The sequence below is a fragment of the Serpula lacrymans genome, assembly GCF_000218685.1.
Source record: "Serpula lacrymans var. lacrymans S7.9 unplaced genomic scaffold SERLAscaffold_11, whole genome shotgun sequence".
Lineage (NCBI taxonomy): Eukaryota > Fungi > Basidiomycota > Agaricomycetes > Boletales > Serpulaceae > Serpula > Serpula lacrymans.
The window spans coordinates 1,689,327-1,714,679 of record NW_006763300.1 but is presented as its reverse complement, the minus strand read 5'-3'; the positions used below and the strand labels follow the sequence as shown (position 1 = coordinate 1,714,679).

Below are 25,353 nucleotides of genomic sequence, written 5' to 3'. Positions count from 1 at the left end.
AGGGAGGCATCCTGAATATCCCATCTCATCACCTGAATATCCCATCTCATCAGTCGCAACTTTCTTCTCACAGCAAACGAGACAATATTCCTGTCTGGGTCTAATGGGGGTGCCACACACTTGACGCCAACACAGTAGCAATGAAAAAAGTTATGCTCTCACGCCTACACTTTATGGCATGCATCAACCCTTATTTCCGCTGGCATGTGTCTGTCAGGGCAGAGATGGTCAAGCTTTTCAGTGCGTTCATGTGGAGTGAAACATTTAGTGGTGATGGCAACATGCTTTATAGTCCTCCTCCCAAACATATTTCACACCAGGAGATGGTGGATATTGTGAAAGATATGAGGAACAGTATTGAGCCTGAGTCTGATAGGGTGGGAGCATCTGTGGAGGTTATCACTGCTGGAAGAGAGAGGTACCAGCTGCAGCTCCAAGACGTGAAGAAACCATGTCTCTTGTCTTTGCCTGTCGACCATCACAGTCCCCCAGACCCACCCATATCTGGGCCCAGCAAGCCTTCAAGTGGAACTAAATGCACTTCAGATAGAAATGAAGGGGAGGAGCCTGTCAGCAAGCACCTGAGATCAACACGCACCCATAGCAGGCAAAAAAAGTAAAAGGAGGTACTTTTTTGTCTTTTATTTTACGATTATGAACAAATCCTGAACTGTGCCTATAGAATGTATTGCTATCAGTCACAGTGTAGTCTGTAGCTTTACATGTAATATTTAGGTTTGATGATATGTATTCAGACTGTTGTATTTTTGCCTCACTGACCTTTGCCATCATTGTGCTTGTCACGTAAATGCCCATCCATCTGATCCAGTAGGTGCCTCCCTCTCTATGTCTAGCATCTCATTATGGTTGGCCTATGATCAGTACTTCAGGCTTTGTGTTACGATCACACATTTTCGGACCTTTAAATTTCATTCTCCTCTTTAACCTTTTTTCATTTTTAGATACAACTCTCTCACGCAGTGGAGCTGGTCACACGGGCTGGGCCCCATGACATCATCAGCCACTACCTCTATCAAACTGTACAGTACACATGTACAAATAGCCCTGTAGTAGTATATATACCCCAATAGATCCAGGAAACTCCTCAGCGAGTCTTCCTGTTGTTTACCCACAACTAACTTGGTCCTCCCACTGAGCTTGCTAGCCTCAGGGACTGCAGTATACAAACTCAGTCACCCATCTATACTTCTTAGAGTTCGGCGTGTGCACCAGAGTATACAAACTTTGGGTATTGTTACACTTTGAATGTTCAAGTTGAGCTCACATCTGCCCAGTCTACGGAGGAGGATCCTACAATCTGTCCTGCTTGTCACAAGAAGCTTAAAACTCCCCAGGGCCTGATATCCCATTTGTTGTCAGCAAGAAGCTGCAAATGGTATAACAAAGGGAAGCTACAAAGTTTGACAATTCCAGGAGAACTTGATAGGGGCAATGATTTGGAGATAAGGGAAGTACCTGACATGTTACCTGATGAACTTAGACCTATGGGTGAAGACCCAGAAGACGTGGTGGATGACTACTATGATCATCTCTATGACCTTATTCCCACAGAATCTGAGGAGAATATGGCTGGACCCTCAAAGCTTCCTGATGAAGATAATGAGGAGCGTATTGAGGTACCCCACCCTACTGCAGGCAAGGTGATTAGGATGGATAAAACAGTGTATGAAAGATGGAGGAGAGAATTTGGAGCTGAGGATATGGATGGTGATATGGATATGGATTCAGATATGTCAGATGGATTAGGGAACATTTTTGCACCCTTTGCGTCAGAGCTAGACTGGAGGGTTGCTTGCTGGGCTGTACAGGATGGAGTAGGCCATAAATCATTTGATAGATTAATGGCAATACCAGGGGTACATTGCCTCTTCTCTTTTTCAAGCACATATACTGATTTATCTATTTCAACAAAGGTGGCGGATAAATTAGGTCTATCCTACCATAATATATATGGGCTCCATAAGCTGGTCAATTGTGTTCCAGAACGTGCTACTTGGAAAACTAGAGAATTGTGGTTCAGGAACAGTCCCGAGCATAAGCATATGGTTTATCATCGTGATCCTATTGAAGCTATCAAGTCCTTGCTAGGAAATCCAGCTCATGCCAAGGATATTGTCTACAGGCCCAAGCGCATCTTCACCAATGCTTCAAAATCTCACAGGATTTACAATGAGATGTGGACCAGAGATTGGTAGAACACAGTACAGGCAGGTGGCATGAATCTAAATGTGTCATTTCAGATATTTGACAATAATATTCCCATCTACAATTGCTTACCTGAAGGTGCCTGTGTAGCCCCTGTTATCATAGCCACAGACAAGACGCAACTCACCCAGTTCTCTGGCAACAAGTTTGCTTATCCAGTATATCTAACTCTGGAAAATTTGCCCAGATCTATGCGCCGTAAACCTTCCAAACACGCCTGTATTCTCATTGCCTATCTCTCTGTCAGCAAAAATGTAGGAGACAATCTATCCAAAAAGCAAAAGTCAGCACATATTCAACAACTCTTTCATGACTCAATGTGCATAGTCTTGGAGCCTCTGATAGAGCCTGGCAAGTGTGGAATGGAAGTCACAGGGGGAGATGGAAGGGTTAGGAGGATCCATCCCATCCTAGCCTGCTACGTAGCTGATTATCCAGAACAATGTCTTGTCACCTGTGCAAAATATGGGACCTGTCCTAAATGCAATGCCTCTGAAGATACCATGGGAGAAAGACGTCCAGGGAGATGGAGGACCCAGAGGAAGACTGCTGAGGTTATATTGACAGCCAAAGTTGATGCAACCTCTATCAGCAATTTCCAGGAGAGATGCAAAGCTCAAAATGTGTCTGGGGGTGTCCATCATCCTTTCTGGGAGGGGTTTCCTCATTGCAACATCCACATGGCCATAACCCCTGATATACTCCGTCAACTCTACCAAGGTATCGTAAAACATCTGATTCACTGGTGCTCTAGCTTGATGACCAACAAAGAGCTGGATGATCGCATTTGTAGACTCCCACCTTGCTTTGGTGTACGGCATTTCAAGCATGGTTGGTCACAGCTATCCCAGATATCTGGGACGGAGAGAAAAGATATGGCGAGGATTTTACTGGGGTGAATTGTAAGGAAGGTCCCCTCTCAGGTTGTAATGTGTTATAGGGCACTCCTGGACTTTATCTACATTGCACAATATGCAAGCCATGACGATACCACCATTCAATACCCGGAAGATTCCCCGGATCTCTATCATGCCAACAAGCACATTTTTGTCCATCTTGGGGTACGAGAACATCTCAACATTCCCAAGTTTCACTCCATGCTACACTATGCTGAATGTATTAGAAATTTTGGCACCACCAACAATTACAACACAAAAATGTTCAAAAGGTTCCACGTAGATTTTGCCAAGGAAGGCTGGAGGGTATCAAATTCCCATGACAAAGTTCCTCAGATGACTCAGTGGCTTAGTAGGCAGGAGAAAGTAGCTATGTTTGAAAGCTACCTGAACGACTACAAGAGAGAAGAAGAGAAGCAGGCAGAGCTGGAAGGAGGTATAGAGGCTAGTTCATCGCCTTCATCCAAATCCCTATCTATTTTCCTGGCTAAACATCCACATTCCCCTGGCCAGACACTGAAAAGCATTCAAACAAGTCATCAATGTCCATCTTTCTCATATCACCTACGTACTTTCCTTAACAAATTCATGGACAGAGGGAACACAATCCCTAGAAATCAAGTAGCCTTGGCCCAGCTTCCATTTGATCAACTAAATATTTGGCACTCATTCAAATTTGTGTTGGATAGTCTGAGTAATGATATAGATAGCATCCAAAATATGGATGGTATAAAGGCCCAGCCTGGAAAAAGAGGAGAGGAGGGCAGATTTGATGCTGTTATTGTAGCACATACTGATGAAGCAGAGGCAACAGGCCTGCAAGGTACATCAAACTGTATTGTCCCTCTACTGCTTCTTTGCTTACTATGTCACTATAGGGATGAAGGTTGGGAGATTGAGGGTCATATTCTCACTCCCAGATATCCTTTATTCTTACAACATTGCACCTCATTCATGGCCCAAAGGCCTTTTGGCTTACGTGGAGTGGTACAAAATATCTAGAAATCCTGGGCAATTTCATAACATGTACGTTATTACCAAGCCAGTCCCTAAGGCAAATGGTGTTGCACCTGGTGCTATTATTCTACTGGGGAACATAAGTCAAAGTTGTCATCTGGTTCCTCTTACTGGACCTGGAAGTGTTTGGCCATCTACTTGGAGGACAGATAATGTACTGGATGTTTGTGGATCATTTTTACTTAATAATTGGGCTAGTAAATTTGCATACCAAACAATATGGTAGTATAGAATTCATCTGTCATAGTATAGTAACTTGAAGTCCATTATTTTAGTATTGACAACTTTGAACTGATCTGATTGGCCTTAATTGCAATAAAAGTACTCTATATGCAGCAGTAGTGGCATCTATATCAATCTATAGTGCACTATTTGCCACAAATGCTATTTTTGATCTATCACCCAATCATACCAAACTATATCCAATCATAGTAAAATCATGTTTTCCTGATGTGACTGGGCACACCAGCAGATCTGTTCCTTTAAACAGGGCAACATGAGGACAGACAATTGTAACCCAATTCCTGGCCCTCTCCATCCAAGGAGGGCTTGGAGTGAACATGCAGTAGAGTTGTTGGAGCAGAACGTGGCTCTAGCAATCACTTAGCAACTCTATCTCCAACGAGAAGATGATTTGGTGCCCGCAGCAGAAGCGGTTCGAGAAATTGGTTGGGCTCAAGAGCTCTATCAAATGCAATTTGGTGGCAGGTCCACCAACAAATACAACAACAATTCCCAGAGGCGCCCTGGGTTACCAAAGCAACAAAACAATTCCAACAGGTTCAAGCCGTACAGGCTGCAGCCAGGGTGGGGGGCTCCTATGGATATCAGTGCGGTCCAGGAGGGACAAAAGTGCAGATTCAAGGGCTCCTGTTACAACTGTGGCAAGGAAGGGGCACATGTCCCAAGATTGTAGAAATGGTGCACAGGTTGCTCAAAACCAAAACCAAGGGTGCCAGGCGTGCCAATTAGAAACAGAAAAACTGGATGATCAGCTCAACTCACTGACTGGTTGTTCTTACGACAAAATCCAGGCCTTTTTCTATGATCAGCAGGTAGCTGAAATGAAGGCTCAGGGAAAAGAATTTGGAGCTTAGGTAACTTGGGTACCTTAGCTCCTTAATATAATAAAGTAAACCACAACAAGGTGGCTCCTGATCTGGGATGTGGCACGCGCAATAAAGGATATGGGGTGGCTCCCACTTGTTCTAATTATAATTACTTCTCACCCCTTGAGAGTTGTGTAACAGATGATTCAGATGATTGTAATGGTACTATTTATGATATCAATGTAATTGCTGCACCAGCATTGTCAATGATGAAGACTGCCTGTTAGAAAACCACACACAAAAACAAACTAACAAATAATCCTCCCAGATTCCACGGAACTTGTTTGTGGGCCAGGCCTCCTAGGATGGTGGGTGCTCTGGTTGTTTGTGGGGTGGTAAGCTTTATGGTCCTTCAAAATAAATCCCAAGTGGTGTGGGTTTGAGGACAAGGGTTAGCTGAGATGGGGGCTTGGTACTGTGGCAAAGCGGGATGAGCACTACCTTGCTAATTGTAGCACAAGGCAGGTTTGAGAACAATAAAGATGATGAGGATCCCAGTGATAGCAAGCTCCGCACACACAAAGGCGAGTCTTTTGAATTTCTGCTTCATTACTGACACCTGTCCATGCTACCAGTCAACTTTGGTGCATGACAGCGTCTCAATCTGAGCGCGGCCCCGGCCATATTAAAACTAGGGTGCTTGATTCTGGTAACAACACACAAATAAATGTAGAAAAGAACAAGAGACAAAAAAACATGTTTTTTTTGATAGTAGTATTTCTTTAGAGCCACTTTCAAGAGAAACCCAAAGACATGTGTTGATGCACACATATATATAAGATCGGCAATCAAGGAAATTGACCGAAAAATGGATTGGCCCTTACCGGATTAAGGCAGTCAAGCCCAATGCAGTGGAGCTGGAACTCCCAAAACGTATGAACGTGGTTCCCACGGTTAACATTAGCCGTGTAAAACCTTATAAAGGAATGTTGCCGGGTCAATGAGTGGACAGGCCAGGACCTGTAGAAGTGACACAGGAAGGTCACGAAGAATTTGAAGTAGAGAAAGTCGTAGATGCACGCTTGAAGCGTGGGAAATTAGAATTCCTAGTCCACTGGAAGGGCTATGGAGACGAGGACAGAACTTGGGAACCAGAAACCCATCTGGATAATTCTCGAGACGCTGTTTGCGATTTTTATAAAGCAAAACCCTCAGCTCCTAGGAAGCTTCAAGGAATGGACTCAAATATGTTTTCCTCTTTATTTCAACCTATGCCTGAAAATTTAACTACAACCTCTGGAACTTGGTCTCGTCTGGAAGTCGAACCATAGGAGGGGGGTAGTGTTACGATCACATTTTCAGAACCTATGTTTACTTTTTATTTTCAAACTCTATGTCACGTGACTTACTATATGGAGATATTACATAAGTTGGCACATGGTGAAGTCACGAGACCAATCATGTGACAGGACACAAGATCGCTTACATCATCAGTCACATGACAGGTCACATGACATGACATCACTACTTATTAATATAGACAATGACATCATATAGAATACGATGGAACATTATGGAACATTACAAATATTTACATTAACTGTACAGTACCACATGTATTGTAGTATATATACCTAGCAATAAAGACAAAGACTCCTCAGCGAGTCTTCCTGTTGTTTACCCACAACACACTTGTTCCTCCTACTAAGCTTGCTAGCTTAGGCTGAGTATACCCACTCAGACCCTTCATCATCCTTCAGAGTTTGGCGTGTGCACCAGAGTATACAAACTTCTGGGTATTGTTACACAAGGATCCATTCTTGCATGGTCTGGGATGGTGAGTAAGTTGGCTGTGGTGTCTTTGACTGAGCGTGAGCGTGAGCATGCCATGTCGCAGTATCAATAGCATGAGAATCTAGCTCGCTGGCAAATGCCTCAAGAAATTGGCCATCTTCTATCCATTGTTTCAAAAGGTAGGATACATCTGGGATCTCGTGGGGTTTTTGGAGCTGCACAGAAAGGAACATGTAAAGGTAATCCTTTGAGTTGTAATATTGACCTTTTTTTTTGTGACAATCAATGAAATTATAGATCACATCATTTGAATTGGCCCAGAGTGGCATAGGTGGTGACTTGAATATGTGGTCAAAATCCATGACTTGTAAGTTGGAATAGCTATGCACACTTCACTCTTTGTGAATTTCAATATCCATCGCCTTGTGAGTTGCAATTTTATTCAGATTATGTGGCCATACAAAAGATGTCAACTATTTCTCCTTCAATCAACTAGTAACCTTTCAGTGCAAAATGAGAGGCTTACCCTGTATCTGTAGCTCAGATTTATTTGTGAAGCTTGGGAATTGGCTGGAAGTCCAGTGTTACAATGGCCATGTCCCAACCACAAATTGGGTAAGTAAAATTTTCCCACATGCAGAATAGGGCGTCATGCACATGTCTGGCTGGATTCATCAAGTGATTGCATTGGAAAACAGAGAGAAATCTGTCAAGTAGAATGTTAGTAATGTGTGCAAGTCAGCGTGAAGGGGTTGAGGGGTGTCTGCAGTTTCCTGAGTGAGTAAGATATATTAGTCACTTCTACCTCTGATAACCATTAATAGGTTCGTATTTCTGGTCCCATTCCTTTCATAATACCATCAGGAATAGCTGATCATTGTATAGACCAGGACCAGGGCTCCAGAACTATGCTCAAACTTTGCAGAAATAGCGTGATTTGACTGCAGCAAGGTTGTAAAATGGGCGTGAGAATGTTGTCCACAACATGCGGTGGGTAGGGCCACATCGTGTCACACAGTGCCAGAGAACCTCTCAGCAAAAAGTCTCAAAATGCAAGACTCACGCTAAATCTTCGAAGTTTTGCTATCCTACCAAGATGTTAATATTATCCTAACCTGTCTAGAGAGTAGCCAGGATCAAAACATGCAGCTAAAAAGAAGACTCCAAGATCTTCTCTCACTGGATGCCGGACCTCCCATTCAATTGCAAGGACCGGATGGAGATAGGCCGCTACCCCAGCACAGATGCCCTAGAAATGGTGTGGCTTTAGTAGCCGGTAGCAGATGGAAAATTGGCAGGAATGTTGCACATACCTCAACTGCATCTTCGGATGCCATTATTTCCACCATGGCCACAGCTCATTTCAACTCAATTTCCCTCAGTCTTGCTCGATGGATCAATGATATCAAGGCCTTTATTTCCTGTGGGACTTGGCAGGGATCTGGGTTCAATCATTCGGAGGACACTGTTTTGCTCTGCTCTCGTTTGATTAGCCATGAGGTAGGCGTGTCTTTCATGATGATGGTGAGCAAGATTAATCTTGCTGTGAAGACTCACAGGTAAGTGCAATGTTATAATTACATTTTGAATGTACACGCTTACACAAACTTGAGCCTGCTAAGTGCTGCAGGTCCTTACCAAATCCTCAAGGGCCTTTATGATGGCAAGGTAAAGGGCCTTGCTGGATGTCCCACTGAGCATGCATTCTACCAGTGGGTCTCAACCGGCTGGAAGTACATGCAAATCACTGCCGGTGGGTCAATCTACTCTCTTGTCCTCATTGCTGGCCTTGACATGCGTTGGACGTTGAGTAGGGTAGGCTCTAGGGTGCCATGGGAGGTTGCAAAGGTGCTGAGGGACCCTGGAACAGATGGTAAGTTGCTCTGTCCTCCTCCTCACCCCTCTCCCATCCCCAACAAGCAGCTACTCACTTTTTATAAGGTGTTGGTGCTCTTGTCCATGCCCAAATCATCCCCACCATTGTGCGCCTAGGCCAGTCCCTCGCACTTACCTTCCCGGGTCTTTTCCTCAAGAAAATCTTTGATTGTATGTCTCTCAAAGACGCGGACAGGCTGTTCAATTCTGTTGAACTAAAGTAAGTCTTCAGTTTCACTTACAGTATATTCCTGCTAATATCTATCTACATTGTAGTATGTTTTGCTTACCCAAACACTCACATCATGCATGGAGGAAGTGCCTTCTTCCATGCATGGAAGAACCGCTCTCTCTTTGGGCCACCCAGATGCCTTTTACGATGGACGATGCAATGGATGATGCAATTGACACAATCCCAACCCCTTGCAGGATCAAGACAAAGTTTCAGTGCCTTGCAGAATGCAACATTACATATCCAGCCAGCCACAACAGCTCAGAAAACAATTGGTGGACAATATCTGAGCGTGTCTTAGCATGCAATGCCCCTGCCATCACAGATATGCAAGATTTGTCTGCCAAGGTAAGTTCCAGTCACTTTCCTATGCTCCTTTCTCATCTGATACTTGATATACAGCTATCTACATTTTATCCTAATGGATGCAAAAGGGATGGAGTTTATATACGCATTCCCATGTCATCTATTCCTCCAGCAATCGATATGCAAAATGACGACGACACATTGATGGTGTTCATATGCCATTCAATGCCTAGGCATATGAAGACAACTCTAGTGGCCCACCTCAAGGCTAGCTTTGATGGGTTGCCAGTATTCTCCAGCGCTCTGGGTAATGATGAACCTTTCAAATGTCTCCACTTCTCCTGGTGGAACAGATATGGGACTCAGGTATGTTTCCCCCCCTCTCTATATATATATCACTCACATACAGACATTGATCAAGGGTTATGGGGCACCTATTGATGTGCACCCACATGAATTAGGCGTCACTAACAAAACCCAGATGATCCCTTATTTGTCAAAGGAGGGCTCAGACAATGAGCAGCTTTATTTGAACTTGCAGGATGCTTTTGCAGATGTTTTCCAATGGATTTCTGACGTTGTAAGATTTCTGCTATTTCTTTCATGCCTAAATTTCTCTGATGTATGTGTTTTCTAGATGGAATTCTGCCTACCAGAAGAATACTCTATGCTAGCCAAGATAGTTGATACCCTCCCTGGAAAACCAGGATCTCCAGTCACTCCTTTTTTATCCTTGTTGTTAATATTAATGTGAGCACCACCACTCATAGGGATGGTAAGGATCACATCCTTTGCCTTGTTCTTCCACTGGGAGATTTTACAGAGGGTGCTCTTGTGTTACATGAGCAGGGACTTGTTCTTGAGCTGAAGAGTGGGGATTTTGCCATTTTCAGATCTAAGGAGTCAACACACTTTAATTTAGATTATCAGGGCAAGAGAGCCTTATTTGACTTACACACAGATGGTCAGTTTAGAAATTGGGTAGAAAATAGGAATGGTTGGGAGAGGAATGCATTCTTTAAGTAGATGTAGCTTAAAACTTAATATCAGTTTATTTGGGTTGCTTATTTTGACTTATAGGTTTTGGAAGGGATAGAGGGGACGCAGGTAATGTGTCATTTTGTGGGTCCCAGTATGGTTTGTTTTTGCTTATTTATTATGAATTACCATTCGGCTGAAAACGCATTCAGGTCTTGCCATTTTTGCTTGTTTTTTTTGAGGACTTCAGTGCCTAGAGTTACACGGTCCAAACAAGTTACTGCTCTCAGAACTAGGGGCAGAGGTGTAGCAAATGATCTAGTGACAGCATCTTCTCCATCACCACCTCCTTCAACTCAGCCTAGACAGCCCCAGCCACGTCAAAATAAACAGGTCTTTCTTATTTATTCTACACCAATACCTTACTATTTACAATTTTCAGGCTATTTCTGCAAAACCTAATGCCACAGCTGCCACAACACTCAGCAAAGAAGATGAAAATTTGCTTGGGGCTCTTCTAGCAAGAAAAAAGGTTGCATTAGCCTCAGAAGCTGAGGCAGAGAAATCTGGTACGTGATCTTACTCTTAAGGGCACAAAAACTGAATACCTATTTGCAGCTACGCGTAAGAGAGTAGCAGCAATGTTGGCTGATGAAGAAGATTCTGAAGGAGATGACCTACATGGCAAGAAAATATGTCTGGATGGTGATGATAATGACAACAATGATAATGATGACAATGCTGATGATCGCAAAATTATGATAGATCATATTCTGGGTCCTGCAGAAATATCTAGTGATGATCAAGATAATTCTGTAATACCTCCTTTACAGCCTCTATCAGATGATAATGAGGAGGAGGAGGAGGAGGAGGAGGAGGAGGAGGAGGAGGAGGAGAGTTCCCCAAAAAGAGTTGTGGATGATAATGAGGTAAGACTATTGTCACCTTGAGAACATTTATTTACTTGCCTACAGGTTGTAAGAGGAACAGATTGTCCCACTGTTTCTACATCTACATCTACTGTGTCATGGAGCCCCAACATCATTTCTCTTCCAAAATCTTCCACTGCAAAACCAAAGCTTCATTCTATGGCCTGCCCTAACAACAAATGTATTGCAAGCCTGGCTCACAAAGCTATGAGACTTTTTACAGTCACAGAAAAAGGATTTCCAAATCCCCTCAGTCGTCAATCAATATGCTGGGATTTGTTGGTCAAAGCCACAGCAGCAGAGAATGACAGTGGCCTAGTGGACAAAATGAAGGAGATACAAGATGACCAGGTCCTCAAGTCTCAAGTACTACAATACATGAGTTTAAACTTCTTCATATATATCCATACTGATTATCACCGTAAATACAGATGTGGAAAGGTTCTACATAGGTCAGAGGGGAACTTATTTCCAAAGCTAAAATCAGTGTACCCCCTACGTATGGCATCAAAAACATCCACAAGGACAAACTAAGTGATACAATCCATTGGATCATAAACTCAGGAGCTTTTATCAATAACAGCATAGATTTAAAGGTGAGTTATTTTAGAGCTTTATTGTTATACTTATACTGACTGCAAATATACAAGAGAAGACGTCTGACACAAACCAACCTTGGAAGAATGATATCATCAAAATTCTTTTTCAAGCACAATGGTGGGGTCCTAAAGGTGAAGGTAGAAAGTATGGTAGAAAAAATAACCCATATCTACGCAATCTTCCTACTTTGGCTCTAGTAGCATGCTTTGTAAGTGTTCATATCTTTCTTTAAATAAAACTGACAATCAAATTTATTTACCAGATTGAATGTGCTCTACTAGGTGCTATTAACAACACTATAATAGAATTCTCAGAGACAGCATTTTCTGCTAGGTACGTCACCTTGATCACCATAAATCTATACTAATTATACTTTTACAAGGTGGGATCATCATATGAGGTTGTTGGAAATATTTTAGAAATGTTCTCCTACATACTTGGGAGCTGTATTTGATGAGATTGATGAATATGTTTGGTAAGAGCTTACTACAAATTCATTATCATTCAAACCTTTTTTTTAACCTCAAGTATTTTTGTAGGAATGGTTGTATAACAGTGGGGCAATCTGATGTATCTGAGCTTATGTTTGATTTTGATGCTTTAGAGGAAGCAGCAAAAGCATCCAAATCATAATTACAGATATTACAATAGTGCTGCAGCATTTCAAATATTTAGAATCAATATAATTTGCTTTATTAGTGCTTTTCTTTGGATATAATTGAGTATGGATCAATAGAATTGCATTTAGAGTAAACTATAGTGAAAAAGTGCAAGGTCATTTTTGTTTTAACAACTGTGCTATAAACCACTTTTGATGATATATCAATACTCTAAACTGTGTAAATATCAATAAAGATGATATTTATTGATCTTTATGCAGTTTAGAGTAAGGGACTGTGCAAGAATCACATTTATGGATATAAGGGATATTTTTGCTATTATAGCATATAAACGCAATAAATTGCATTTATATATAAATCGTGTTTTTCTGATGCCTGCTCCACCTGTGGTTTAAAATATTTTTCAATCTCTACTTTGAGATTGTCCCAGGTTTGGCCAGTTGCCCGACTGTGACTGGTAACACTCCTGGAGTCTGACTTGGGTGTATTAACCGGCACAGGTCCTTTAAGTCTCAACAAGACTGCAGTTGAGAGCTCAAAATTGTCTTCAAAGGCATTGTAATTTGCCTTGATCCAAATTTGGAGCTTTATCCACCATTCAGCAAACTTAGCCCTGTCTCCCTTGAAACTGCCGGGGTCAGCAACAATCTCGACTTTTTTGTCAAACTTTCACTCAACTTGTGCAAGGGGGTTGGCCTGCATTTCGCCGAGCTGTGCCATCAGATCTACAATTTGTTGTCTCATCCTGTGAAGGAGGGCATTGAGAACTACGGGCTGTTCTTGCAACAACTTGTTTTGTGTGTAAAGTAAAAAAGAAGTAACTGGGGGTCCCCACTTGCTATACTGTGGATCTACCTCTTCCCAGTCGGATATCAGATCTCAATCTCCGACTACCCACACGTACAGTATTTGAAAAATATATAAAAGGTAATGGTAATAAACCCTGGTCCGAATGGTTGTTAGTGGGTGGTCCACTTGTTAAGCTGTTAACCCATCTCCAAACTGGCAGAGGCTAGTGCCTGGCCTGGTCAGAGGAACACAAAGAAGACGCTTGTATATAATCTAATCAACAGAGGCTCCACACCGTCTGCTGAGCTAAGTACTCCCCTTGACACTGGGGGCCATGTAGATGTTTCGAGTTTTTCCTAGTTTCCTTGAGTGGGAATGCTCACCCTGCTCTGTGGAAACACCTTTAGTCACTACAGTCTGGCACTAAGCCCAATGATCTGTGTATGGACAAGAAAAGGTTTTCAGAACCACCTCTTAACGCTGAGGGCCGCATATAGTAATTTCCACTTAAAGCCTTTGGTCCAGCTTTGCACAGTGTGCAGGAGAGTGATGAGAGTGAGTCCTAGTGTAGCAATACCCAAAGTTTGTAGACTCTGGTTTACACATAGAAACTCAGAGAGATAATAAGGAAGTGAAGTGAAGTGTGAGTTGGTAGAGTCAGGTAGTAGGAACAAGTTAGTTGTTGGTATACAACAGGAGGACTTGCTGAGGAGTTTATATCTATTGCAAGGGTATATATACTAGTATACATGTGGAACTGTACAGTTAATACAAATATTTGTAATGTTCCATTGTATTCTATATGATGTTATTGTCTATATTACTAATTGATGATGTCATGTCACATGACTGATCATGTGACCTGTCATGTAATCAATCATATGACTTCACCATGTGCTCAGCTTTATGTAATATCCCCATATGGTAAGTGCCATGTGGCACAAAAGTCCGAAATATGAAAAATGAAAAATAGGTCCAAAAATGCTATTGTAACATCACAACAACATGCTCAATGGCCTCAAAGTGCTGTGATGAACCTAGCTTTGTAACTCTACAGTAACTGGCACTATAACAGATATAGATCATGTGGGGGATTAAAGGCACCAAACTTTTACACAACCAAGTCCCAATGCAAACAGTGGATGTAGTATTGCAGCCACAAATTGGAGTATAATGTTGTGCAGTGTGCAGTGAAAAGACTGCAATGTAAAAAAAACACATAAATAACATTTTACTATATAATGGTTCAATAATTTGCCTTGGTTGAATAGTTGTACTTTATTGGATTTCTCAATGCCCCAGAAGATGATTAGTTTTGATATATATCCAAGCTTTGCAGGCTTCTCCCCATCCACTGTTTGGAGAGGGGGGGACTTAATCCTAAAGCAAAAGATTTGATGTGATAAGATATGATTGGATATGATATGATAAAAATTCAAAATCAGCACAACATTTGTCCTTGCTCTCTCTTCATAGCGGCTGGAATTTAACATCAGTAAACAACAGTTGCCACAGTGACCCATGACTGCAAAGATCAAATATGGGAAATTCTATCTATTGTATTTTTCCAACATGCCAGCTAAATCTGGAGTTTATGGATCAAATATGGAAACTGCCCAAGTTCTTATTGAGCAAGTGTGGCCAGGTGGTCACAAGACTACTTATATATTGGCCAAGATTTGAAAAGTCACAAAAGAAATACTTGGTAGGCACCCATATCTTTGGCAGGCTGAAGCAGCACAGGCAATTATTGCAGGAGGCCATGATATTATTGTCAAAGCTGCAACAGGAATGGGCAAGACACTTGTATTCAGCATACCACTACTACTCAATCCTAATGGCATTCAAGTGATTATTACCCCATTAAATCTACTAGGCAAGCAAAATGTCACTTCTCTCAAAAGAGCTAAAATCCATGCAATTGCGGTGAATGCAAAAATGGCCTCTATGGAAAAGTTTAGGGTGTGTTACAGACCCATTTTCTTGCCAGCACTAATGATATGTGGGGAAGAATGCAGGCCATCAGGAGCATGATGTACAGGGCAATCATCATTAACCCCAAGCAAATGATGAAAGCAGGTGGAGAATTTGAAAAGATTCTACAAGACCCACTTTTTAACTCACATCTGATCAGTGTTGTCTTTAACAAGGCTTGTTGTATCACCAAATGGGGAAATTTCCGACCAGAGTACCAAGAGCTAGGTTGTTTATGGTATATATTGCCCTCACATATACCCTTCCTTGTAATGTTGGCCACACTCCCGCCAGACACACTAAAAAGTGTCAGTAGGCTGTTACACTTACGCAGTGACAAGCTTATCACTATTCACCACTCAACTGACCGTCCCAACATAGCTATTAGAGTTTGTAAAATACAGTACCCCCTGCACACATATGCCGATTTAGGTTTCTTCATACCTGATGGCTGGAAACCTTCCAACCCTCCACTGATTAAATTCCTGATTTTCTTTGATAATATTCAAGATGTGATTGGTGCAACAATATATTTGCAGAGCCACTTACCGTCAGAAGTACAAAATAAAATCAAGTAATTTAACTCTGAAATGTCCACCCACTTCAAGGAAACCGAGTACCAGCACTTGTTGTCCGGTAAGACTTGGGGTTTTTGCACCACAGATTTGTTTGGAATGGTAGGCTCTTTTTTTGAAACATTGGTAATCAATTAACTAGTCCTGTAACAAAGGGAATAGACATACTAGATATCATTCTCGTGATACAGTGGAGAGTTGCATGAGGACAGAAGGTGAAGATGAGAATAGAGACACTACGACAGCATGTTGTTTGGGCAGCTTGCAACTGGATGCTACAAGGGACAGCTGATATATTTGCTGAAAAAGAATGTTTTGATGAAGAACGCAAGAAAAAAAAAGAGAAAAGTCAAACAAAAAAGAGGAAAAAAAAACAGCAACACACCAAACACACCAGCCAAAAGATTCATTATAACAAGCTCAAAGGCGCCCACAACACCTACAGCTGAGGCTTTATGGCTGAACGTACAGGCAATGACTTGACAAATGAGGAGTTGGGGGTAGAGACAGAAGACAACGAGGAAACAGATTTGATGGATGCACTTCGTGCAACAGCGGCTGAAAGGAGAGAGGGAGTATCAATGACTAAGCAGCGTAAACTAGAATTGGACCCTGTTTTAGATTATATGATTAATGCTGATGTGCAGCCAGGCTTAAAGTGTAGGCGAAAAGTGTTTGACCTGTATTTTGACAACAAAGCTGCTGGTGAGAATAGCCAGGTTCCTATCATAGCTATATCTGTTGTTCTCGCTTTCTCACCTCACTTTTCAGATTCCAACTATCACTTATGTGTCTCAGATAGTCCAACAGGGTGTTCTTGCTGCCATATCTCTATCTCTCAACCCCTCTTCTGTTGCAACATACACAATCCTGAATGTGCACATCACCGCAAGATTAAGACTTTGAGCAAGCTGAAGAAGGAAACAAAGTGGCATCAGTGAGAGAAGTATGGTGCAGAAGTCATAGCATTAATACAGTGCTATGCCCCATGGCCTGTTGCCACTACTGTGTCTCCTTTTGCCTCAACCCCACTTCAACCATCCGCCAGCACTGGCTCTATTAGTCACACTACACCAGTCCTTCCCAGAAAGAATAAGTACAGCACTTGCAAGCTTAAGGGCCATAATTGTATGTTTCCCTTATTTTTCTCTATGTGTATCTCATCTTTTTGCCTAGCTTGCAATCAGGTCTGCGTCAATCATCCCTCCCGCTCACTTTCCTCATTGGCTACTACTAATAAGGAGAATGTAAGTATGTCTTTGTTCTCCAGTGAGGGCGGTAATGACTGTTAAATTTTACAGCAGCTGCTCTCAAATTCTTGATGAGCTTCATTATTGCAGTGTTTTGCGGCCGTCATCATGCGTATCCGTGATCCCAAGACAACTGCACTTATTTTTCCTTCTAGTGGGATAGTCGTCACTGGTGCAAAGTCGGATTCCTATATTTGTATTGTTACTCAAGTTCAGCAAGTACATCCTCTTCTTCTAGTCCCTGTATCTCTTCATCTAATAGTTCATCTTCCATTCCACCTGCCTTATCCATCTCATTCTGGTCCAATAACACCATACCCTTGTTCAATAGCTCTGGAATAATGCGTTTGGTCTTGCAGCCAGGGCATATCTTGTTTGGTCTATATACTTGGATTCATATGGACTCTGATAATATTGAATTCACAGTGTAGTTTGAGCCTTCACCACCGTTTTGAACTTTTGTGAAGAGGTTGTAAAGTTCAACACACCAGTTGACCCCTCAAAATTTACCAGGGTTTCCAGTGGGAAAGACAAGAATATTGTACTGAACAGCGTGTCTGTTTTGATTGAGTAAGTTTTGTCCATATCTTGTGTAGTTGTAGAACACTTACGTAAGGCCAGCAGAATAGTTATAATGAACATTCAATAGGTAGTTCATTATATGAGAAGCATATTTATGCTTGCCAGTTGCCCTGAATATTGGAATCCAGGACACAAGGCAGGCCTCAACGCGTCCAATGTCCCCAAAGTTCATCGCATATGAAATTTCTTCGTAAAGTAAATAATATACATTGAATGACAGTCCATTTTTGTGTTGCTGATCCTGAACTGACTCTGGACGCTGCTTCATACATTTGATTTTGTAGCCTCCAACATAATCTTCTGCAAGCATAGCTGCCATTTGTTGCAGGGTTTTGATGTAACAATACCCAGAAGTTTGTATACTCTGGTGCACACGCCGAACTCTAAGAAGAATAATGGGTGACTAGGTTTGTATACCGCAGTCCCTGAGGCTAGCAAGCTCAGTAGGAGGACCGAGTTAGTTGTGGGTAAACAACAGGAAGACTCGCTGAGGAGTTTCCTGGATCTATTGGGGTATATATACTACTACAGGTTTATTTTGTACATGTGTACTGTACAGTTAATAGAGGCAGTGGCTGATGATGTCATGGGGCCCAGCCCGTGTGACCAGCTTCACTGCATGAGAGAGTTGTATCTAAAAAGGTTAAAGAGGAGAATGAAATTTAAAGGTCCGAAAATGTGTGATCGTAACACTACCCCCCTCCTATGGTTCCACTTCCAGACGAGACCACGTACCAGAGGTTGTAGTTAGATTTTCGGGCATCAGTTGAAATAAAGAAGAAAATATTTTTGAGCCTATACCTCGAAGCTTCCTGGGAGCTGAGGGTTTGTTTTTATAAAATTTGCGAACAGCGTCTCGAGAATTATCCAGATGTGCTTCTGGTTCCCAAGTTCTGTCCTCGTCTCCATAGCCCCTCCAGTGGACTAGGAATTCTAATTTTCCACGCTTCAAGCGCGCGTCTACGACTTTTTCCACTTCAAATTCTTCGTGACCTTCCTGTGTCACTTCTACAGGTCCTGGCCTGTCCACTCGTTGACCTGGCAACGTTCCTTTGTAAGGTTTCACACGGCTGATGTTCACCGTGGGTACTACCTTCATACGTTTTGGGAGTTCCAGCTCCACTGCATTGGGCTAGACCGCCTTAATCCGGTAAGGGCCAATCCACTTTTCAGTCAATTTCCTTGATTGCCGATCTTTTAACTTTAAATGTTCGGTATCTAACCAAACTAGATCACCGACTTGGTAATCTGGGGATTTCGAGCGTCTACGCTCTGCTTTCTTAACCATCTGCTCAGCAGATTTAAACAACGCCTTGCGTGTTTCTTCTAAGACAGACTTCATGTCTTTTGCCATGGTTCCCGCAGCCTCGTTTTTGCTTTTACCAGGTTCTACACCCATTCTTGGTAGGTACGACCTCGTGACCTCGAATGGTGCTTTTCCTGTAGCCGACGACTGTTTAATATTATATGAGAACTGGGCTATCTTTAGCCACTTGGCCCAATCCGTCTGTCTGTCATTGATAAATATCCGGAGATATTGCTTCAATTCCTGATTGAGTCTCTCCGTTTGTCCGTCTGTTTGCGGATGGAATGCCGTTGATAATTTCGGCTTGATGCCCAGCATCCTACAAAGTTCTTTTGTAAATTCGCTAGCGAATTGAGGTCCTCTATCGGAGATTACCGTTTCAGGTAACCCTTGGATAGACCATACAAAATCTTTAAATAGATCTGCCGTGCCAGCGGCTGTGATAGTTTTATTTGTGGGAATGAATACAACTTCCTTTGAGAAGCGATCCACCACCACCATTACTGAATCATACCCGTTTGACTCAGGTAGATTACCAACGTCCGACTTTGTGAATATAAGGACATCGTCAATGTAGATAACGACACAATTTTCCATATCAGCAAAGATTTCATTCATCATGCTTTGGAACGTAGCAGGCGAGTTCGTAAGTCCAAAGAACATGACGAGGGGCTCAAAGGATCCTCGGTGGCATGTGAACGCTGCCTTCCAAGTATCTTCTCCTTTGATGAGTACGTTGTTGTAACCCCATCTGAGATCCATCTTTGTTAATAATTTGGTGCCAGCCAATTTGTCTACTAGCTGACCAATCAATGGTAGCGGATAGGCATTTTTAACCGTGTGTTCGTTTAAATAACGATAGTCCATAACCATACACTTTTTACCATCCTTTTTAGGTATAAAGAATACTGGTGCCGTCTGAGGACTCTTGGAAGGTTTGATGTACCCTTTCCTGAGTTGCTCATCTATGAAGGTTGAAACCTCCTCTCTTTCTGTAGCAGAGAGGGGAATCATGTGTCCCTTTTTCAGTTTAAAAGTATCCTTCAACTCTATAGCATGGTCCCAAGGCTTAGCCTCCGGGAAGCGCTCTGATTTATGTTTTGAAAAGACTTTCCAGAAGTCATGATACTCTGGAGGTACCAGCCTCTTTATTTCCTCTTCAGGTTTAACCTCATCATCATCGTCGTCTACTTTATCCAGAGATCTGAGTGTGTTATAAACGTGACCAGCGTTTATCTTCTCTTCAGATTCAGATTGACGTATGTGAATAGGTTTACCTAATTCGGAACACTCCTGAGGACAACGTGACAGTGTAACTGCCCCGGTTTTCCAGTCTATCTCAGGGTTGTGTTTAAATAGCCAGGTCCAGCCTAATATCAAGTTAATCTTTCCTAGTTGAGTAGCTTCTGCAGTGATGCGTTCTCGGTGTCCTTGGTACTCGACCACGAAGGAACACTTGTGTGTTATGCATCCACCAGCATTAAGCGTGCCATCAACGTTGTAAACAGAAATAGATGCTTCTAATTTTTGGAGTGGGAGACCAGCTTTCTCCGCCCAGACCTGATCTATAAATATTCCGTTGGCGCCTGAATCAAGCAGTGCGCTAGTTGGGTGTATAGTCCCTTGGGCAAGGTCTTCAACCGCAACGTCTAAACAGATCTCTTTTTGAAATATATACGTGCGCATCAACACACGCCTTGGGGTTTCTGTGGGAAGTGGCTCCAGAGAAATACTATCATCAAAAGATACATGTTTTTCTACTTTGTTCTTTTCTATATTTTTTTGTGTTTTGTTTCCAGAACCAAGCACCCTAGTGTTTATCTCGCCGGGGCCACGCTCATTTTGAGACGCTGGTGCAGCGGTAACATTTGTATCTCTGATAGAGGACCTCAATTCGCTAGCGAATTTACAAAAGAACTTTGTAGGATGCTGGGCATCAAGCCAAAATTATCAATGGCATTCCATCCGCAAACAGACGGACAAACGGAGAGACTCAATCAGGAATTGAAGCAGTATCTCCGAATATTTATCAATGACAGACAGACGGATTGGGCCAAGTGGCTAAAAATAGCCCAGTTCTCATATAACATTAAACAGTCGTCGGCTACAGGAAAAGCACCATTCGAGGTCACGAGGTCGTACCTACCAAGAATGGGTGTAGAACCTGGTAAAAGCAAAAACGAGGCTGCGGGAACCATGGCAAAAGACATGAAGTCTGTCTTAGAAGAAACACGCAAGGCGTTGTTTAAATCTGCTGAGCAGATGGTTAAGAAAGCAGAGCGTAGACGCTCGAAATCCCCAGATTACCAAGTCGGTGATCTAGTTTGGTTAGATACCGAACATTTAAAGTTAAAAGATCGGCAATCAAGGAAATTGACTGAAAAGTGGATTGGCCCTTACCGGATTAAGGCGGTCTAGCCCAATGCAGTGGAGCTGGAACTCCCAAAACGTATGAAGGTAGTACCCACGGTGAACATCAGCCGTGTGAAACCTTACAAAGGAACGTTGCCAGGTCAACGAGTGGACAGGCCAGGACCTGTAGAAGTGACACAGGAAGGTCACGAAGAATTTGAAGTGGAAAAAGTCGTAGACGCGCGCTTGAAGCGTGGAAAATTAGAATTCCTAGTCCACTGGAGGGGCTATGGAGACGAGGACAGAACTTGGGAACCAGAAGCACATCTGGATAATTCTCGAGACGCTGTTCGCAAATTTTATAAAAACAAACCCTCAGCTCCCAGGAAGCTTCGAGGTATAGGCTCAAAAATATTTTCTTCTTTATTTCAACTGATGCCCGAAAATCTAACTACAACCTCTGGTACGTGGTCTCGTCTGGAAGTGGAACCATAGGAGGGGGGTAGTGTTACGATCACACATTTTCGGACCTTTAATTTTCATTCTCCTCTTTAACCTTTTCCATTTTAGATACAACTCTCTCACGCAGTGGAGCTGGTCACACGTGCTGGGCCCCATGACATCATCAGCCACTGCCTCTGTTAACTGTACAGTACACATGTATAAATAAACCTGTAGTAGTATATATACCCCAATAGATCCAGGAAACTCCTCAGCAAGTCTTCCTGTTGTTTACCCACAACTAACTCGGTCCTCCTACTGAGCTTGCTAGCCTCTGGGACTGCGGTATACAAACCCAGTCACCCATTACCCTCCACTTAGAGTTCGGCGTGTGCACCAGAGTATACAAACTTCTGGGTATCGTTACGCTTTTCCCTGAGTCTTCATCTCAGCCGCCTGCTGATCATAGAAGAAGGCCCAAATTTCATCATATGAACGACCGGTCAACGAATTGAGCCGATCGTCTGGTTTTTCTATTTCTAATTGGCGCGCCTGGCACCCTTGGGTGTTTGTGTTTTGAGCGGCCTGCGCTCTGCAGTCTCGGGACATATGCCCTTCTTTGCCACAGCTGTAGCAAGAGCCCTTAAATCTGCGCATCTGTCCTCCTTGGACCGCGCCGATCTCCATTGGAGCTCCTCTACCTGGCTGCAGCCCATAAGGCCTAAACCCGTTAGAATGGTTTTGTTTTTGGTTTGGTAACCCAGGGCGCCTCTGGGGTTGGTTGTTTGTGTTGGTGGACCTGCCACCAAATTGCATCTGATAGAGCTCCTGAGCTCTACCGATATCCCGAACGGCTTCTGCTGCGTTCGCCAGCTCGTCTTCTCGTCACCCTTGCAAGTAGAGTTGCTGGGCAATTGCTGGAGCTACGTTTCGCTCCAGCAACTCTACTGCGTGTTCGTTCCCAAGCCCTCCTTGGATAGAGAGAGCCAGGAACCCGGTAACGAAATCGTCCGTCCTCATGTTTCCCTGAGTGAAGGACCGGATTTGCTGACGCGCCCAGTCGCGTTCTGCCTGCGGCTTGAAGTATTTTTCGATCTCCGCTTTGAGATTGTCCCATGCTGGCCAGTTGCCCGACTGGTAGCACTCTTGTAATCTAACTTGGGCGTATCGACCCGCCACAGGTCCCTTGAGTCTCGACAATACTGCTGTCGATAACTCGAAATCGTCTTCAAAGGCCTTGTAATTAGCCTTCACCCATATTTGGAGCTTGATCCACCACTCGGCGAATCTTGCTCTGTCTCCGTCGAAACTGCCGGGGTCAGCGACAATCTCGACCTTTTTGTTGAACTTCCTTTCAACTGACGCTGCTGGATTGTTTTGCAGTTCGCCGATTTGAGCTGTGAGCTCTAGGATCTGTTGCCGCATCCTGTGAAGGAGGGCATTGTAATCCGGTTGTTCGTGCGACGACATGTCGACTTGTTTCGGTGTGTAAAGTAAAAACAAAGTAACTAGGGGTCCCCGCTTGCTATCTGCGGATCAACCTCTTCCTAGCTGGATATCGGATCTCAATCTCCGACTACCCACACGTATAGTAATAAAATGTATATAAAAAGTAACGTAATAAACCCTGGTCCGAACGGTTGTCAGGGGGTGGTCCGCTTGTTAAGCTGTCAACCCTTCTCCAACTGGCGGAGGCAAGTGCCCGGCCTGGTCAGAGGTATTCGAAGAAGAAGCTGTTTATCTAATATGTAAACACCAATGGTTCCACACCACTGATGCTGCTAATTACTCCCCTTGACACTGGGGGCCGTGTAATGTTTCAATAAATTCCTATTTCCCTTGAGTATGGCACTAGCCTATCTCTGCGGGAACCGCCTTTAGGTCTTACGGTCTGGCACTAGGCCCAACGACGCGTGTATAACCAAGAAAGGTTTTCGGACACCACCTCTTAACGCTGAGGGCCGCGTATAACGAAATCCACTTAAGCCTGTGGTCCGGCTTTGCACACAGTGCAGGAGAGTGAGGGAGCGAGTCTTAGTGTAACAATACCCAAAAGTTTGTATACTCTGGTGCACACGCCGAACTCTAAGAAGAATAATGGGTGACTGGGTTTGTATACCGCAGTCCCTGAGGCTAGCAAGCTCAGTGGGAGGACCGAGTTAGTTGTGGGTAAACAACAGGAAGACTCGCTGAGGAGTTTCCTGGATCTATTGGGGTATATATACTACTACAGGTTTATTTGTACATGTGTACTGTACAGTTTGATAGAGGTAGTGGCTGATGATGTCATGGGGCCCAGCCCGTGTGACCAGCTCCACTGCGTGAGAGAGTTGTATCTAAAAAGGTTAAAGAGGAGAATGAAATTTAAAGGTCCGAAAATGTGTGATCGTAACATTTGAATGATGGCTCGCTGCCAGAAAACACCTCTGGAGTTGTTTGCTGGCTATTTTGCTTCTTAGCTTTGATTCACCAGCAATCCAGATGTCAACAGATGCTGGTGTGACCAATAACTTGATGTGTCTGATGGAAACCGGGTTTCAAGCAAAAATTCCTGGTTTCCTTTGGGCGGAGCCTTGCCATATCACACATCAAGCTTGTCTCATCTTCCCTGGCAGCCACAGGCTGTATATAAACTCACCGAAGTCCGTCCACCGCCGCCATCTTGAGGTGAAACAGCCCAGGCACAAAGATCACATGTTGGAACCAGTTCCAAGGTGTTTCCTCAATTGCTTGGCGTTGTTGGATGGCCTGGAGATGTTCTCCTGTGCCGGAATCACCATGAAACAATACTACATGGTCCTCAAGATCATTCTCCTCGGGTTTGCTTTTGTTGGCCACATGAAACCCACCCTGTGCTAGTAAGTCCACTACAGCACATATATTTCCTGAAATAGTGGAGTTATTGATGTCCATGGCTTAAACAGCAATTATAGGAGTTTTGACCACCAGTAATTGTTCAATAACCGGCGGTCCTTTGAGCTGAGACTTGAAACAAGCAAAATAGGATGGGCCATAGTGGCACAGGTTATGTAAGAATTTCCAGGCATTGTAGCTTTGGCAGATGTCTTTGCCATTGTTCGGAACAACAGCTAACAGATCTTAGTAGATTTTTTTGCATTTGGTTCACTACCGTGATTAGTGTTGCCGCAGTTTGTAGCTCAAACCAGTTGAAACCAGTGGGAAATCATGTGACCAACCTGTCAGGCAGCAAACAGGGAAGCTATATAACACAAACAAATGCCTGGCCAAGTCCCTTTTGAAGGTGGTGGATCAGGGTATTGTTAGTGAAGAGTATTGATGTAGGCTCGAATCCAAACTAATATTGAACTAAGGAATAATACATCGAATATGTACTCCTTTTATAGTGAACAGCGAAGATTAGATCGAAAAAGGAGAAGGTGAGAAGATGATCTAATCAAATAACTAATAGATACGAAAAGAAAAGACAAGTGGTCCAATCTATCGTAATTACTAATGGCGTGAGAGAGAGTCTTGGTAAGTGATGTATGATTCGGCTGTATCAGTAAGCCCATGACTAGGCGCTGAGTCACATCCTAGACTG

The 25,353-nt window shown here is 43.1% G+C and overlaps 4 protein-coding genes across 4 annotated transcripts; 3 read left to right on the top strand and 1 right to left on the bottom strand.

Moving 5' to 3' along the window:
• Positions 1-224: 224 nt before the first annotated feature.
• SERLADRAFT_441217 (uncharacterized protein) lies at positions 225-2,216 on the top strand (the record flags this gene model as incomplete). The annotated part of the gene is made up of 3 exons (XM_007321711.1): positions 225-569; positions 1,296-1,877; positions 1,935-2,216. The coding sequence occupies 3 exons, from the start codon at positions 225-227 to the stop codon at positions 2,214-2,216; spliced, it is 1,209 nt and encodes a 402-aa protein (XP_007321773.1).
• Positions 2,217-8,329: 6,113 nt separating this feature from the next.
• SERLADRAFT_410435 (uncharacterized protein) lies at positions 8,330-12,535 on the top strand (the record flags this gene model as incomplete). Its single annotated transcript, XM_007321710.1, has 18 exons — positions 8,330-8,541; positions 8,596-8,855; positions 8,924-9,077; positions 9,287-9,437; positions 9,492-9,761; positions 9,805-9,975; positions 10,033-10,145; positions 10,166-10,359; positions 10,476-10,502; positions 10,624-10,766; positions 10,816-10,942; positions 10,992-11,302; positions 11,348-11,483; positions 11,526-11,668; positions 11,886-11,898; positions 11,953-12,110; positions 12,165-12,235; positions 12,442-12,535. The coding sequence occupies 18 exons, from the start codon at positions 8,330-8,332 to the stop codon at positions 12,533-12,535; spliced, it is 2,748 nt and encodes a 915-aa protein (XP_007321772.1).
• Positions 12,536-16,315: 3,780 nt separating this feature from the next.
• Positions 16,316-16,766, top strand: SERLADRAFT_441214 (uncharacterized protein; the record flags this gene model as incomplete). Its single annotated transcript, XM_007321709.1, has 2 exons — positions 16,316-16,579; positions 16,632-16,766. 2 exons carry the CDS (start codon positions 16,316-16,318, stop codon positions 16,764-16,766), a joined length of 399 nt encoding a protein of 132 aa, XP_007321771.1.
• A 5,448-nt stretch (positions 16,767-22,214) lies between these two features.
• Positions 22,215-23,261, bottom strand: SERLADRAFT_441209 (uncharacterized protein; the record flags this gene model as incomplete). The annotated part of the gene is made up of 2 exons (XM_007321708.1): positions 22,215-22,626; positions 22,681-23,261. The coding sequence occupies 2 exons, from the start codon at positions 23,259-23,261 to the stop codon at positions 22,215-22,217; spliced, it is 993 nt and encodes a 330-aa protein (XP_007321770.1).
• Between the last annotated feature and the right edge of the window lie 2,092 nt (positions 23,262-25,353).